This window comes from Clavelina lepadiformis, chromosome 4 (assembly GCF_947623445.1).
Source record: "Clavelina lepadiformis chromosome 4, kaClaLepa1.1, whole genome shotgun sequence".
In the NCBI taxonomy this organism is placed as follows: Eukaryota; Metazoa; Chordata; class Ascidiacea; order Aplousobranchia; family Clavelinidae; genus Clavelina; species Clavelina lepadiformis.
The window spans coordinates 22780992-22799202 of NC_135243.1; the positions used below are offsets into that span (position 1 = coordinate 22780992).

Below are 18211 nucleotides of genomic sequence, written 5' to 3' on the forward strand. Positions count from 1 at the left end.
CGTGGTTGTATTTTAATAAAGTTTTATTCAATATAGAAACACAGATGGATAATTTAAGTTGCCCGATTTCGCTAAGTTTTTATCCCGAGATGACAAGAAAAGGAACGTTTTAGTGGTACTTCCTCAGCATGTGAGACTCTGAAAAGAAAATGAACTGGTTACTTATCATGCAAGTCATAGTATATTAACTTATGGTATGAGTGCCTTGCTGTCAATTCTGTGATCTGTGGTTAAAGCCAAGCAGGGCTACAATATGTTAGCAATGTCCTATTGTTATTGAGACCTAAGCCTGTTTAAAGGAAGATTACCTGTAACCTTCAAGCACAAAATGCAATGCCAAACATGTTACAAGTTTCTTAGTTCAAGAAGAAAAAGCATAAGTACGGGTACATACAACGTGTTAAGTGTGTTCTATAGATCACTTACTCATGTCACGATAGTCAGTGATGTACATTAACACAGCTGCCGAGCCTGCCAGCATAGCCACCAAATTTCCTCCGGGGCGTCGAACGTGGTAATATTTGCTCCATAGTTGATGACGGACTTGAAGGGTTAATATAGAAAATGCATAAAATTAGTTCCCTATGTGTTGTCCATATTAGTATGGATATTTGGATCAAAATATGAAAAACGAATAAAATAATGTTAGTTCTCATGCATTTTATCTACTGATTTAAATAAAGCACATCAACCTCATAAGTGTTGAATAAAATTTTATTCTAGTTTTACAATTATACTCACATCGTTTGAAGGAAAACCATAAACCAAGTGGACTAAAGTTCCTCTGAGAAAACCATCCTGGAACTTCGTAAAGTTTCACATCTCTGAGTAGCCTGGTGTCGGCTGGCAATTTCATGCCTGGTTCCACTGTTGAGTTAAATAACATTAGTTTATTTTATTAAAATAAATCCATGCGATGTTGAGCACAAAGTTGGCACTTATTGTGAATATATCTATTTCATGTATTTCACTCCATGAAAATTCATGTATTGTGAAAGTTGACTTAAGTTGAAAAACCAACAAACAATAGCGCCAAGATTGACTTTGGTCACATAAGCTGTCATTATCATTGCATTGTTATTATCATTATCTGTCCTGTAATACAGTGTACGGGATTGACTATGCCATTGAGGTGATACCCAAGTCTCAAAGCTAGTTGTATGTTAAAGAAGGACAATTAAATTACCTTATAACAAAGGATAGATATATGCAAATGGCTAGATTTAGTTATCCGGGGCAAGATAATAGCTTTGGTTAAGGTTAACAAGTGATTAAAAAAACTTATCAATCAATTATCTTTATCTTTTTTTAACAACTTTGTACAAAATAGGAAGGTACCGTCAACCGGGGTTACTATGATAGGATTCAGGACATTTCTTTGCCTCCTCTCTCACATGTTGCTCAAAAAGGGTCTGTTTCTTAAATGAGTAACACTTTGGTCCTAAGCTTCTCAAAAAAATAGAAAAAATTCATTTTTATATTTTCACATTTTTTTTATTCAACTTTAAAAAATTATCGTAGTAGCCCCTGGGTTGGGGCTACTCTGATAATACATTGTAAATATACCTAAAATGTTCATTGTAGCCCTCCCTTGGGGCTTTTCTAATAGTTTTTTGCATTAAACAAAACATCACAGCAATATAAAACATAAGTGTCAAAAAAACATTGTTAAGCACAGCTCGGAGGGCACTCAATCCACCATTGTCTCTGAGGCAGATTTTGTGATACCACAAATCACAATTGTCACATCCCTCCCAATCCACATCTCTGCTTCTACCTCGTGGAGGGTCCAAGAGGTTGCAGATGACGCAAACTTCCCCTTCATCTTCACTGGAATCATTGGGTTCAGCAGCTTGCGTTTTCTTGCATCAGATCGAGATGAATTTAAATCAGCAATATCACATGATGAAATTGCTGCTCCTGGAGTTATCTTGGGACCACGTTTTCTTGATGATGTTTGTCTTGGTGAAATATATTCCTCAAGCATTGTGGCGACTGCATTACCAAGCACTTCTTGAACTGGCTGAGAATTGGCAGGTGGCAGTCGCTTCAGCACTTGCTCTCGGTCTTTTGGGAAAATTCCACAGGCTTTAAACCCTGCGACCAAATTTTGCTGCTTTTCGTTCAACCCATCACAGAGTCTTTTGGGCAACATAGGAAAAATATTCTTTGGAATGGAGTTTTTGGAACGACTCCCTTTCCTCCATTCTGCTAAAATTCGACGCCACATTCATTTACCTGGCCCAAAGACACTGACGTCCAATGGTTGAAGGAGATGCGTCGCATTCGGAAGCAGGTTAACAAACTTAATGTCATTTTCCTCACAAGCCTTCAAGACTGTTTCACTAAAATGAGAGGCCAAGTTGTCACCCAGCATAATCTTGGTACCTGGAGTGTCCTTGACAGCTTCCAGAAACAAACCAAAAAAAAATTTTTCAAATAAAGAAGCGTCAAACCAACCACTCACGGAATGGTCGTATAAAGCATTTTGGGGTCCATTTCGAGTGCACTCTACATAAAGATTCTTCGACTTATAAACAGTCATTGGTAGTAAAAACTGCCCTGCACCATTTCCGCAAAACATTACGCTTATAGCCTGTTTGGACGAGGCTATTTTCCTTTCTACACGTCTCAGTCCGCCATAGTTGTATTATCATAGTTATTACCATAGTAGCCCCCAAAATCAAAGTAGCCCCGGTTGACGGTATCAATCATCTTATGTATTGGTCATGTGCAATATTGTGCTTAATAACAAAAGTCATGCGTCTTGTAAAATATTAGCTTTTCTAAAGGTAAATTACTTCAAATTATAATGTACTACGAAAATTAAGTTTATACATAAGTAAAGGTTTTTAAGCAAATACATAAATGATTGTGACCTATATGAACCCAGCCCTACACACAAAAAATGACGTTACTGAATAATAACATCTACTTAATCAGATACTACAAAAATGTCAAGGTCAGCTCTGTGATTGTATAATTAAACAACAGGTATCAATAAAAGGCATTTCAAACGACTTACATTTTGAAGCATAATACTTTGGGTGTTGAGCAAGATTTGCCAAGTCAGCTTTGCCTGCCATTATTTTAAACTATCTGTTTTTAAACCATTAAAAAAATCTGCAATTTAAAGAAAATATTGGCATCATGTACACTAAGATAAGCTAACTAAGTTACAACCTTCTCATCCCACTCTGTCTATGGATGCATTTCTATGACTACGACTATGAACCTCATCCCTGACCAAACTGCAAAGCTTTAATTTTGCAATTTAGGATTTAATTTCGCACAAGAATACTGAAAAATAGTCAAACAATGGAAGGTTCTATTTAAATGGAGAGAATAAACGAAGTGACTACAGGTATTTTAGCAAATCAGTGTAATACATTTACCGAAAATGAAAAATCCCTGTACATGAGGCTGCTATCTGTCTGTATGGTGTAATCGTTTCAAGTTCACAAGAATACCGTACCATGCGGTAGACTCTAAGGACACTGTTTGTAACCGGCAGGTTTACGGTATAGGCCTAGCTTACGTCTGCTGCTTTATAACCTTGGTTTTGGCGGACGAAAGCAGATTATACGATTTCAAAATCTAAATTTTTTCCTCTTGTAATATAGGACGCATTTTTTTAACTTGCGCCGAAAATTTGGATAAAAACTACAAGAAATAACTTTTCTTCACACCTTGCGGTCAAGTTCCAACCTTTCCACTTTGGTAATCCAAATACGAAAACTTTCTGTGAGTGACAAGATGACCTAGCCTGAGTAAGTACTTTATACCATAACGCAATCCTTTTTACACGACAAACAATATTAAAATGATTAAACGTAAACCGTTATAATTAATTAATTGAAAATTTGTTCTGCGTTTAATGTTCTGAAAAAATTTAGTAATTTACATAGTAACAGTGATTTGTTTAAGTGAAAACACGTTTTAATTATGTTGTTGTTTATCGTAACAACAAAGTTTAGTTCAAAGTTTACGATCATTTCTGGAAAACTAGGATCAAATTAATTACTTTTTTCTTTCTTTCTTTATAACAAATACCTTCTGCCTTTTTAGGTTTCTTTTGTTTACTTTGAAACGTGAAATGATAAGTTTTATTTTTCTTGTTGATATTTGCTGGTAATTAATAATCAATCAATATTTTCTTAAAATTTCAAATTGCGATTGTCTAGCTAAGTTTTATATAACATTGTCCTGAAATATCAGAAGTGTGTTAGAAAATGATGGTAAAATGCTTTGTTTGGTGCATTAAGCCAGACCCAATTGCTTTAACATTAAACTATGCGTTGTGGTTAATTGTTATGAGTCTCATCTGTCTCTACCGCAACAAAGTCCACTTAATTTTGCAGTAAATAGCTATTATCTCGCCAACTCTCGTCTGTCTGTTTATGAACATTTTATTATAAGTGTAACTTATTCCAGTTCGACTAAATATTAGAAAGCATCACGCGGTAGGACTTAAAGAGCGGGTGGTCGTAGGTATTGATGGGTCTGAATGACAATATTCCCTCGTCACACTGAGGTTATATAATAATCAGAACCTTGTGTGACCCAACTGTACCTAATCGAACTTGGATATGCATGTACTTCATCATAAATTTAGCTAAGGCCCAGCCCGGCAGCCGCCCAAGTCAGCTTTTGAGGATAGGTGATCTTATAGGCCTATAGACAGTATAGAAAGCAGATGTATGCCGTATGCATGTTAAGTGTTATTAGCGTAACTAACACTGGCTTTGTTATTTATTGATCTTAACATGAAAAGTCATTTTTCTATTTAGGGTTGCAAACAACTAGGCCTATGGACAAAATATCTTAATTCGAAATACCTGTAGGCCCTAGCCTAACTGTCTAGGCTTAACCTAAAGCAACATTCAGACCTGACTGGAAAGTTAGGTTTTAGTTTATAACTCTATCGCGCAGGCCTTCAAGTCGAAATGCCAAAGTACATACAAGAGACCGAAAGATTTAAAAATTAACATTCAAATACTTTGTTATCAACTTTTGATGTTTTTGTTATGAATTAGTATAAATATATCCAGGCCTAGTGTCTGATGTTTTGAAGAGTTGTTATACTTTTTCAATTAAGTTGCTTAAGAAGAACATGGCTAGAAATCAACTAGCAAAATTGTATAAGCAATTGCTGGAAGAAAGTGCGAAGTTTAGTGACTACAACTTCAGGTGTTTCACTTGATAGGTATTTGCTTAAATGTTTGCTTTATTGCATTGTGTTTTACCTTGCTTCTTGTACAATTTAGGTGTCATTCAGTGAGAAGAATGAAGTACTGTTATGAGAAACATTTGAATGAAACCAGTGACGAAAAACTTGAAGCAATTGTCACAAAAGCAGCAAAAGATTTGCAAGTTATTCAGCGACAGGTGCGTGTATTGTCAAAGATTAGATAAAACACAAATTATATCTTGTTCCCCAATAACAGCTTATTAAGACTAATAAAGTAATACTAAGTAACTTAATAGCTTTTGTGTGAAGTATTATTATTTTGTTAATTGGCAGTCACCATTTCATTGGAAAAAAATTATACTTTCGAAGCTATTTCTTAAAGATTCTTGTTAACCTAAATTAAATTTTATAACATTGTAACCTAAATTTAACTTCAATTAAACCCTAAATAGTTAAAATTAATTTTTGTATACCCATTCTCCAAAAAAACGGCCTGTCTTCAACAACAGCAACAGGTTGTTATTATGTGTATACTATGTAAATCTTGTTGCCAGACCTAGAGAGTCTTCAGTTTTACACCATTTTACATGATTTAAATTTTGACAGGTTGTAGTTGGCCGTCTCTATGCTGTGGAACATCATATTTTGGACCGCGAACCAACCACATAGTTCTTGTCAGTCAGTGTTCTCCTTGAAATAGCCTCAAACTTTAGTCCTTTGCTTTTGGATTTATTGCGTTTTACTTTGAGCCTAATATGCTACTGCACATCTATCTCAACAGCATTGCCTGGTAGCAGTTGTTTCGTTTACTTTTTTGCTTTGGCAGCTAAAGTGTGACAGCTTTCTACTCTGCACTAGAAGATAGTTTTGCATTGGACTGGATGGTTTTTTTAATTTTCTTTCTGTCTTGACTTATGTGTTTCGAGGCAGAGTCACTTGCCGTTTTATTATTGGGTAGAACTTGACTGATAAATCAATGTTTATCGCTGGTTTTTATGATCATTTTATTTCCACTGTCAGCGTGTGAAGTTAGTCCACAAAATTTCTGAATTTGTGATCTCAGTAAACACTTCTGACAGGTCCTGTATCAGCAAAAATATCTGGTAATCTACGACATTTATTTTGAAAATGTCATTTGAAAAGCTATTGTTAGCACAAATGACTTTATATTATCTCCTTTTAACATTTTTTCCATGAAAGTTTTAATTCTAAAATTGCAAGACCAGCCTGAGTTTTATAAGTTACTGAGTTTATGAAAATTTTGTGAAAATACTTTACTTGTATTTATTCCAAGCCTGCTTATAAGCACACACCGTAGAAATGACAAGAAGGAAGAACATTAAAATTGAAAATATTACAAATGCGGTTTAAGCATCTATCTAAGCAAGTGCTTAACTTAACAGAAAATAACAGCCACGTGTGCAACAGCAAATTCAGCGTACAAATAGGTGAAATAACAACATCAAGAATAATTTTACTTATTGTACTCCAACTTTGGTCAATTCTTCACAGGCGTGACTCGAAAACAATACTTAAGAAGAAGACAGGCCATTCCGTTACCTCCTTCACCTCCACGTGAATAGGACGATGATTAAAACTTAAGAGAATTTTAGAACGATAGTAAGCAAGTGCGGTAAAAATGGCAGCAATGTAATGGCTTGCGTGGTTAAATTTAGCTCAGCCGTTCGTCTTTCAAAGCGCATGCTACCGCCTGAAAATGACATTCCGGCGATCTTTCAAGCTTCGGTAAACACTGAAGTTAAAGTTGGAATTCAAACTCTGCACAACAAAACAAAAAAGTTAGGTCTTCACATTTAATTTAATACGATACGAATCATTTCGACTATATATAATCAGTAAGCTTTAGATTGCCTGATAGTTTGTGGTAAACCCTTCTACTGTTCGTAATGTTAAAAAAAGATAAGCCTACTGTGTGTGGGGCTGGTAGCCCAACGAATAGCGGGTTGCTAGATAAGTGTAGGTAAAAGAATATCGATGTGGTTTAAAAACTGGGAATTTCCCCACCTCGACCAAACGAGTCGCCAGTTTATTCATGACGTTACTTGACCGACAATGCACGAAACAGGTGAGTCCTAGCACGCCAGGAACCACTAGGAACAGGCTTCCATAATCGTTCCAGGTGACGGCGATGTCCTGATGCTACGAAAGTGCAGGTTTAATAGTTATTCAACCTTGGGTCAAGTTTGATTGATCAATAACCAGTTAACTGATTTGGGCCATTAGACGAACTGTTAGCACTAAGCAAGTAATGGTGATTGGGTTACCTGTTTGCTTGGTGGCTTGCTGTTGTCTCTACTTGACCTTATGACGTTTAAACAATGAGTGACAGTGGTTTCTTTAAAAATTGTCTCGTCTGTAAAGAAATTAAAACAACCTATTATCAACGTGTGCGTGTGTTATCCTTAAGTTAAAACGTTGATAATACGGCAGATTGTTCTTTCACAGAACATATCACTGGGCGTCTTAAGCTTTTAAAGTTTTTTAAGCCATTTTATCCAGTTAAATAGCACCTTCCTACCTTAATTGTATAAAATGTCTCAAATGCTATTGGTCAACATATAACCTACGTAACGTTCGATATGTTAAAACATTTCTCACCAGTAATGGCGCATACGCCGCCATTAGCCAACGTCGCTGCTGCTACTGCGCATGCATCTGACGTCATCGCTGACGAAACTGACTGGAAATGAAGATCAATGGTGTCGCTGATGTCTGAAGCCGCGCCGCATGGCATCCGCTGGGTGGCGCTGAGGAAGTAGGCAAGACCGATTTCCTCATGAGCGTAAGATCGTTTGTAGTTGTAGCTGAAATAAGACTACATTTATTCGACGCTAAACAAACGGGATATACCATGCTCAAAAAGACATATCTGCACTGTATATCGACACTGTAATTTTGGTGTATAGTTTCTAGATGATACCTGCACTTTGTCACAAATCAAATCACGTTAAAACACCAAGAAAGTCATTTTAGCGTCAAAGGTTACCTGAGGTTATCGCAGCACACGGGTTCATGTCCGGTCATGGAAGCATAGAACTCTTGCAAGGGTTCCAATCTGCTCTGTACCGCCACGTCGCGGAAGAGAAAAGTTGTTGTGAGAATGGAACCAAGCTTCGTGAAGGGATTCCAAACTTTTTCATCCGGCCTCAAGGAGAACTCACTCTGAAACAATGTCACAAATCTGTATTTTACGCCTCATTAACCGCACGCATTTAAGTAATAAAATAGTAATAAATTTAAGTAGTAATATCGCCGATCGCGAAACGCCTTCGCTTTGTTGTGAGATTGCATTACACATAAATGTACAGCCTCACCACATCAGACGGTTTTGGCTTCCTTCCAAGAGACGACGTCATAGCTTCGATACCGTTTTGGCGGCACGCCAGGCAATAGTTAAATACTTGCGCGCAGGCATTGAGGGGATGGGGCGTCTCTATGGGAAAAATCATATCAGCAAGAAACATACGTATCGTCAATGCATTAACAATCCGTATTGGAAGATGTTACAAAAAACAACAATTAAAAACTGTCTCAGTTCGTATTAGCGAGATTTGTATTAGCCGGACTAATCTCCAGTGACCTCATAAACAAGTTTTTTTCCAAACTAGCGCAACTAACTTATCCTCAGAATGTCACAACAGCAAAACAGCGATCATGTAATTACAAGTACCCAGGGGACGTTATAGAACTGATTACACAACACCAGGACAAACCTGTATCGCCATACGAGCATCTTTGCCCATCCACGGTGCACACAGACATCGAGGTGCGGGCCTTTCGTCTTCCCAAATTTCTCATTACGACGCTATAATCAGAGCTCGGATCAATATCTTGAACGACGTCATCCTGAAGAATATTACACGGCATAAGAGCCAGGTATAACTCTAACACTGGGTCACTCTCCCTTAAGTTTGTCCCGGCGGCGTTAGCGTTGATTCACGATTCGCTGGTGCAACCTTACACAGCACCTAAGTGCGCTGTAGACCGTTCAATCAAATACGATCACTTATTTTGCATGTTGAGCCACAAGGGGGCGCACAATCCAACCCGGTTTAAAATTTGCAAACTAGATGACGTTGGATTAGAACTCGGAGACAGATTTAACTCGCCGGCAAGTTACACCTAGAAGATGTGGAAAACTTTACCTGGGTCTCCAGGAGTTCTTGGATGCTTTCGAAGATGTCAGCCATCCGCATCTTGAAGACGTTGAATCCCGGGATCGTGAGTTGGCTGAGTAATACTCCTCGGACGAACTTAAAACTCGGCTCACACACCCTGCTCATAATGCAAATAAGCTGTGGTTTAGACGCTTAAGACGCTGGGAAACGTTTGAGCAACTTTTCTGGACAACTTTTGTGTCTTTGTACAAATTCCTGATTACAAGCTGTGTAATAACTAGTTGTAAGTACTGTAACAAATTACAAACTGATTAAAATTCTTTGTCACTTAACTAGAACCACAAATCGCTAGTTAACACCTAATCGACCATAAATAATTAAAATAATCGATTAACCTGGAGAAGACTTCGAAGTTTAGCGGTGATTCCGGTCCACCCGCTTGTTCCTCGATTCTTCTGAACATCTTCTTCAATCTGGGATCGGACAACTTGATCCCTTTGCTCTCGATCAAGTCCAGAACATCCCGTATCTTCGCTCCTGGTCTACTCGTTGCATCCACGGTGGACATGGCTATCCGGAATAACGGCTTCATGCCCGATCGCAAATTGGAAATTTTGTCCGCAGAGCTATTTGTTCGGATATCGGCGCATTTCTTATCGCCGTCAGATTTATCCCGATCAAGTTGTTCCGAGTTAGATGTGTCTGTTTTTCTAAACAAATTACGATCTAATGACGTCGTCTTGTTTACACCGCTGATAGTGTCATAGAAACAATCACTTTCGTCATCACTCGACATGCTTGAGTGATCATTGCTCGAAGAAGCGCGATCGCTGTCGTTTTCATTTTGAAGTTTGGTGGATTCGGCCCCGTTTGCGTCAGGTATTTCACCGTTTTCAATGACGTTTGTCTCTTCCTCCTGCATGTTTATATCCGTTTCCGCCCCTGCAGTATCTTCATATTCCGCAATGCCGTTTTCATGGAGCTCGGCTGTTTTAGAAGCGTTATTGTCTCCTTCCGCATTTTCTCTGCTAAATCCACCATTTTCATTCTCCGCTATACCATTGTTATCAAAATTACGATTCGCGGTTTCCAAGACTTGGTCTTCCGCATCCGTTATTCCTTCTTCCGGTTCTTCCACTTCCTCGATCCGGTCGAGAGTTGTTCCCACGACTGATTGCACTATTCCGTCGATGTTCTCCTCAAACCCGCAGTTTCCCCGTTCCAAATCATAACCCTCGTAACAATCATCACTGTCCACGTCATAGTAACGTCCATAGTCGTCATCGAAGGAACTCCCCCGGTCGCTCGATGACGTCAGCTGATCCGCGAAAGATCCGTTATCCATTCCAACGTCCTGGTCGTCGATAGGAAGCCTGGACAGATCCAGAAAGGTGTCGTATTGAGTGCTTGGCTTTTGAGGTTTTCGAGTTCGATTCCGTACCAGGTGAACGTCGTAATCTGCACAAGGAAGAAAACAAAAAAAGTTCGGAATCTATTGTCATGAAAAATCCAGTTCTCATTTTGATCTTTTCCTCCTTTTGAATAATCATTTCATCATAAAAGCCAGACGTTATCACTCACGTAAATAATTCATCATCTTACGTCATAACTCATAATAATTTAGTAGATGAATACAGTTGCCTTAACCCGGTTCCTATCGACGTATGATTTATTCCCTCACAAGGCAGTGACTTTTTGATTACGTCATTGCAGTGTGACATAACCGCTAACTCAAGGCGTAACAAGCGCTCCGCTAAAGCAACACGAATTTGTTTTAATTGGTTTAGGTTACATGTTGCTGAAAGACAGACTTTAACCGCTTGGCTTGTGGTATTGGACAGGAGTCCAAAAGCTTCCACAATTTCTTTACAGCACTCCTCGAGTGCGCAGCGAACCGTAACGACGTATTTAATCAAGCGGAAATGACTTAAAAGCTTTAACAATAACCAAAAGCTGTCACTGGCGGTAAGAAAAAGCGAAAATGGCATAAAAACATAAAAAAATAACGGGAGTGAAATCTTGCCCAAAATTAAAGACAAATTATCTGGAGTCTGACTGGAAGCCAAACGCGATTTTTCTTAGTCAAAGCTCAAAGCCAAAAGGAAGTAGTTTAGAAATAAGATTGATTTGGCTTCACGCTGTTCCACCATCATCGGGAGAGCATTACGTCATAGAATGTGGAAATACTTGACAACAAGCTATGTGGTGTGCTATTAAGTACGGCTGCTTGATACGAGAGAAAGAAATGCTGAAACAAATGTCTGATCTGTGGCAAACTTGGCGCCATTAAATATTCACGTGGTTTCAACGAACGAATGGTTATATGAATTAAAGCATTCAATGAATTATGGTTATATGAATTACAGCATTCAAATTCGGACTTTTTCATACCATTACATTTATAACAAAACAAACTCGAACAGCAATGCCAGTAACTTACTAGTATCACAAAACGGGTGAAATGAGACGAAAAGTTGGAATGAAACGAAAACTTGAAAGTACAGCAAATATTTTTGTTTATAAAACGAGGTCATTTGAGAAAAAAAACTTCAAAGTCTTTATGCATACAACTATAGATAGTGAACCGTATCTTATACACCAATAAGACAATGTACACTGATAAATTCCACCAAACGTTTAATAGATATATAATTACTTAGAACTTTGGTGTCAAAACTTTAATTAAACATCGTCATTTCTTAAAATGCTTATCGTAGTTAATTAGTTTATTACCATATTAGTAATGGACGAATAGCTTTTTTTAAATTTGATGTTTATAGACAACTGAATCATTCCCGAAACCGAAAACCTACCTAAACTTTAGCCTACATAAATTGCTTCTTTGTAAATATCCAGACGCCGAACTAACAGGATTAAGCAATAGGTGCCTTTATGCATAAAACATGAGCCAAAACACATTAATTTTATCTCTTCAGTGCAGATTGCATCACTTCAATTAAGTTTTATTAACATCGGAACTTAGTCCATTTGAGTTATCCTATGTGACGTTAACGGAGGAGAAGCGCGATGTATACTTGCATGATTGAATGGGGGGAAATAGCTTTCTAAGTAAACCGCATATACCAACCTTGTACACAACCGGGAGCGAAAAAATACTTCTGAATTATTCAGTATTGACTGTGTTGCATAAGACCTAAAGCCAAAAACGTACAGAATTTTGCCATAGTTCGTGTTGTTACGACAAGAAATTGGATTCTTTGTAGTTGCATTACCGCGACAATCAGTGCCTTCAGGGTTATGTGATGTCATGTATTAAAATCGTTTTTCGTCGCTATTTTTGCGGTTTTCAACAGCGGCGTATATAACACAATCGCAAATAACTCTCAGCTGAGTCATCCGTAGTCGAGATGCCGTGTCGTAAGAATATTGCTTTGGCAAATGCACTTCCTAAGAGCAAAAAGGGTCCAAGACCTATTATATCTATATGCAACTATACGCTTGTGGGTGCTGCAATAAAATTGTGTGCGACAAAGAAACGAGCGCCTTCATTCAACAACTACGAATATGCAATCTGGTTATCCAAGGTATTCCTAAATAACGTTTACGTTGAAGTCGTTTCACAAACATCGCAGAAAGCGTGCAAGCCAGGTCCAGGGGGGGTTAAAGTATAAAAAGCTAAAGGTCTTATATTTTTTAAATTGCAGATAAGTTGCCAAAAGTACTATTGCAGTAACAATAAATGGTACACAAATCAATCAGTTGACCACCCTTTCCAAAATGTGTATTTTTTCGTAATTAATGTCTTTTTAAGCATTCAGTTTCCATATCAACCATGTAAGGGTATATATACAATGGATGGATTCACAAAACACATGCAGTGATATTATAAGTAATGCTTTACCTTCGTCTAAACTTTGAGGTTTTTGAAAGTCGTCTTCATGTCTCGTAATCTGAAGATCCCCGTTCGAATTTCTTCGCTGTATTTCCGGTTCAATTGTGACGTCAAAACCATTCCAGCTTTTTCTTGCTTCGGTGGCCATGACACCAAACACTTGACCTTTGTCGCTCGATGTTGGAGTCAAAAAACAGTTGAGGGAGTTATTTATACCTCGGGTAAGAATATCGCCTGCATTGAACGCTGTAATTCGACTTGCTGCGTCTTTTGCAAAACTGTAACTGTTTATATCTTTGCTTATGTCTTGTTCTCTTCTTGTGACATCATAATGCAGCTCGTCATCGAACGCCGGCGAACAGCTGTTCTTTTTCTTCACTTCGTCAAACCAGCGATGCATGTCGTCTTTTTTCTTTTCCTCGGCTCTCTCGTTTTTGCTTCTCTCCCATCCAAAACTGGGCAGCTTTTCGGCTAACCGCGTGCGGATTATCTTCGGTCGCGCAAGGAACAGTTCGGAATCGTCCTGACTGTGACTGCTCAATTTAATACAGTTCGCCGTGCGTGGTGGCTTAGAAACATTCGAAATCCAACTCTGAAAATTGCAAATTGTGCTTAAATAAACTGCAATGAAACGTCTACTACAAAAATATCAAGTACATTTTGGAATTTTGGCCGTAATATTCATCCTTGGAATTACAAGCCGCAGCAAACATTACGGTTACAGAATTCATAAACATGCCAATCGTCTGTTATTGTTTATCTTGGGAGTTGAAACTTGAAAGCACTAACTGTCAAAAACACGCTAACCTAAAATTAAACAATGAGCTTTGTAAAAGAGCGCAACAAAACAACAATGAGTATCTCTCCATGACAGTAGGTACCTTGTAATTTGCGCGGTCGCGCTATATCGGAAACTTTTAAATTACACGAGCAACAACATTTGCATCGATTAAATTTCGAACGTTTAACGCAAAATCTTTGTCAAACTTTATACTTTTCGAAACCTCTTAATGAGTTTGGGGCCAAAGTCAATTGCCTAGGACAAAGATAGGCCCAGTATAGTTACGCCATATAAAGCCAACGTCCTTTTTATAAAACTACACAACTTCGTGTGAATTGCTGTCCAGTTTGCTGAGCATTCTTTAAACAAGCTTTGAGTGTTAAAGTTTCTCTGACGACACATTCTCACAAGGCTACTTGATCAAAACAGGCTACGAGACAATCGCAGTTCTGGACTAACCAAAACGAATTCAGTGGTGTCGATTACTGAATACTGATTGACAAATAATAAACTCAGAGATGCGTAGCTAAGAAAATTCTCGAAAACAAGCTTCTCATTGGTCGGAAAGCTTAATTCAGCGGTCGATTGATCGATTGTTATGTGAACAATGGGTTAGTGTGACATCATAACAAGAATATCGATTTTGTTACCTAACTAAGAAGAAATATTTCAGATATCATGACTACAAAATGTTAATAATAATCTCAACAAAGGGTATACAGGGATTAACGGATTTTTGTTCGCTGGGTAAGGGCGTTTATTGTTTTGTAATAAACCTCTTTATTACCTATTGGTATCATTTGATGAAAATAGGCTCACTTCACCTAACGCACCTTACTTAATGTCCGTTTCATGAATCAACTTTCAAACTACAGTAATAAATCAAAACCAACGATGTTTAACCGCTTATAAAATGTGTCTTAGGCATTTCGTGCAGGATTTTGGTCCCATTTCTATTACCAATCCTATTGTGGAATTGATTACAACATATATTGCAGTTATAAACAAAAACGTATTTTAGTTGTTGCATTTATACGTTGTGAAAACATTATTTGCTAGCCCTATTGGAAGATTCTTCAGTGAAAATTCGAAGACCGTTACATTTTTCTTAACGTGCTAAGCTAAAATTTCTGTAGAAAACGACAACAGTTGAAGTGCCAATAAATGAAATAAAAGCACCAAAAATCGCTAACAGATCACGCAAAATAACACCGTATGCTGTGATGAGAAATTAAGGCGATGGACATTAGTAGAACACTCTGCGTTTGCTGTGTGGATTGAAAAAAGTCTATTTTACTTACTACAGTAAATAAGAGGAAAGTTTTAAACAACTGAAAGTATTATTATAATGATACCTCTATCTCTGTAACACTGATGGAGGAGGCTCCGGTGATTGTGTGGCGACGTTCGCTTCTTTTCTTCCGTTTTTCCTTCAAAACTTCACAAAATTGTATTTGTTAAAACAGTGTTGGGAAACCCTGGACTTGGAGGACTTTAAATTGTTCAAATTTTGTTCTATTCATTTGCACGTGAGAACAAGTTTTCTCTGTGAAGTTTGTTAAAGTTTTGAAGCCGTAATTACCTCTATTTTTGGATTCCTCTTTTCCGTTTTCAATCAGGTCCTTGTCGACAAAGAGATACTTTTCAAACATGCCGTTAACTTCTTTCGATTTTTCATTTTCCTCCTCATCTCTTCCGATCTCTGCCTTCTCACTCTCTCCGTTTAGTTTAAATAAAGAAACAGGAAGAGAAAGAGCAGACGAGGAGAAAGAGGGAGGAGGAGGTGTAGGTGGAGAGAAGAATTCTGAAACGTCGTTGGCTGGTTTTCTTCTTCCGTTTCTTACTCTTTTATGACCTAACAAAGGAATATAAAAATAAATTGTATCACACTGTAAAACACTTTCAATAAGTTATGCTTTAATAACAAAGTGAGTTGCCAATATCAAGTTAAGTTTTAAAAAAAATCACAGTCATAATCATCTTTAAATACACACCTCTCTCCTGGGCTCCTGGTGATGATTCTCCATCTCTGCATCCATTGATCTCCTGATAGCATGCATCTGCAGGAAAAACGACAAAATTTGCAGGATGACGATTTTAACGAAATCACTCTCATTGTTGCGTTACAATGAGGTGTTATGACGAAAGTTTACAGATTTGGCCGAACAATGCAAAAACAAAAGTGTGGGCGAATGTTCAGTCTTTAACTAAGTCTTGTGGCAAAAATCAAACCTGTTGACGTTTTAACGAAGACAAAACTACTCTTGATTTACAGTTTTACATACAGATTACAAAAGTAGTACCAAGATTTTCAAAGAGAATCCCATTTTTTTAAGTTGGAAACACTTCTCTGGTAGAGTCAGTTAACGTCATGTGCTAAACGAAGCGTAACATTTCAATGAAACCGCAGGAATTTTGTAATTGAGATGCTTGAAATCGTACACAACTCAACGCGTGTTCTCCATTGGGCTACAAGAAGGCTTAAGCACTTACGTCATTCTTTAATTCGATAAAAGGCCAAATGAATTAATACTATTAACTAGGTGTAATTTGCCTGAATAATTTATGGCTTAGTACGACATTAAAATTTAGAACACAGCTGCCACAGCACGTACATAGGCTTACATATCCATCTTATACTGGGCGTATGGTGATTAAAATGAACACGGACAACGTTTTAAGCATTAATTGATTTGAATAAAAAAACAGTGTCGGCGTAAAGCGAGTTTACAAGAAGTTTTTCTGGTTAAAATAACGCCAAACCTTACACTGTCGACGTTTGGTAAAACACACGAAGTGCTTATGCGGTGGATGCATTTGAAAGAAAAAAAATTGGTTGCAAAATCGCAAGTTACCGGACTTATGCAAAACAACTTTTCACGTTTAACTCGAAACAGTAACCGGCCAATGGCTACACACAAGCTTCTTGTTGTTGTTATCTAAGATCTATATTGAAACACGTTACGCGTATGCTGAAACACGTGACAAAGGGTAATTCCCGAAGTGTCTACAAACAGTGCTTGTTTGAGCGATTTCTTCAACAGATTTTGATTGAGTTACATCACGAGTTAATAATTTGAAAAATTAATTTGCATCGTTTATTCTTACCTTGCGGGGCTTGCAGTAGACTGGACACCTTAACGTGCTGATACTTTCTACGCCAAGGAGACTTTTTGCAACTGCCACTGCCGTTTGGTGGATCTAGGCTTTTCATGACGCAGTCTAGTATTGCAATAAACTCTGTAACTGTAGAAATTAGATCGTTTTGCTTGATAAACGTGGGTTTCAAAACCCGCTGCTAACAGATCACACGATGCGTAACGGTACCAATTTGTGTGTGTCACCTAGAAAGTATGCAGTGTATGACTTTGTTATAACCACAGATTTGCGGTAGCTTGTACCTGTAATTAACTAAGCCATAGCTAAAACGTTTTAAAAAACTGTCTCCAACTTGCCGTTGGCTGCGTCTGTTACACTAGGCGTGTTTCGTCATAGAATGTTTTTATAACGAAATAAAAACATCGTCTCTCATTGTGTGTTTAAAGTGATGAAGATGACTGCTCTAAAAGCAGGCTAAGTCACGATCAAATAAGAAAGCCTGAAATTGCACCACATCAGAGGCAGTCAAGGCAAACAGTAAGCATGGATTGCCATCACCGGGTTTTATCCTGTATAAACAATTGCTCTCTTCTTCTTAAACGGGAAGTTTTGACTGTACAATTACCGCTAGCCCTTGGCTATCTTCAAGTACTCTACGCCTTTTCATTATCTGTGACGTTTAATCAAATTGTAGGTTTGGTCATGTCGTCATAATGAACGTCGCCCAAACCGCATGATTAACTTTTAACGCCTCTTTTTGAGGTAGTCATGCGAATACTACAGAGCCATAAGAGAACAACGTGTTTTATCACTTCCAATATTGCGCCTTCAAACTTTTCAAAGTCAGCTACTTGTAAAATTGTTCTTTACGCAATTCGGTTTAAGTTAAAGACAACATCGATTGCAGGATATCAAATAGGTTGGCCAAGCTCTCATCCTGTCCATTGCCCACTTTGTCTAAACCTATTCGATACCATAGCGCAGCGTAGAGCTTGGTTTTAAGCCTAGTTGGGCGATTTTCGCTTTTATGTGAACGCCTTGTCAGCATTACAATTTGTTCTGGTGAGGCTTGCACTAGAATTCCGCGGTGTGTCTCAAGGAGCTCGGAGGTCAACGTCACGGGCCAGCAATCTACGACAAAAACCGGA

General features: G+C 38.0%; 3 protein-coding genes across 3 annotated transcripts; 1 reads left to right on the forward strand and 2 right to left on the reverse strand.

Moving 5' to 3' along the window:
• Positions 1-5: 5 nt before the first annotated feature.
• Positions 6-3165, reverse strand: LOC143452662 (ATP synthase F(0) complex subunit f, mitochondrial-like). Its single transcript, XM_076953713.1, has 4 exons — positions 3026-3165; positions 742-867; positions 427-543; positions 6-138 (listed from the first exon to the last, which is right to left on the reverse strand). The coding sequence occupies exons 1-4, from the start codon at positions 3084-3086 to the stop codon at positions 110-112; spliced, it is 333 nt and encodes a 110-aa protein (XP_076809828.1). The 5' UTR covers positions 3087-3165; the 3' UTR covers positions 6-109.
• A 1513-nt stretch (positions 3166-4678) lies between these two features.
• On the forward strand, positions 4679-6181 carry LOC143452245 (LYR motif-containing protein 4-like). The gene is made up of 3 exons (XM_076953134.1): positions 4679-5190; positions 5268-5388; positions 5798-6181. The coding sequence occupies exons 1-3, from the start codon at positions 5114-5116 to the stop codon at positions 5858-5860; spliced, it is 261 nt and encodes an 86-aa protein (XP_076809249.1). The 5' UTR covers positions 4679-5113; the 3' UTR covers positions 5861-6181.
• Positions 6182-6461: 280 nt separating this feature from the next.
• On the reverse strand, positions 6462-17486 carry LOC143452244 (uncharacterized). The gene is made up of 14 exons (XM_076953133.1): positions 17073-17486; positions 15959-16024; positions 15547-15819; positions 15320-15402; positions 13193-13775; positions 9726-10788; positions 9358-9487; positions 8926-9058; positions 8527-8645; positions 8199-8374; positions 7811-8016; positions 7477-7565; positions 7217-7351; positions 6462-6970 (listed from the first exon to the last, which is right to left on the reverse strand). Exons 1-14 carry the CDS (start codon positions 17176-17178, stop codon positions 6896-6898), a joined length of 3237 nt encoding a protein of 1078 aa, XP_076809248.1. The 5' UTR covers positions 17179-17486; the 3' UTR covers positions 6462-6895.
• Positions 17487-18211: the final 725 nt, after the last annotated feature.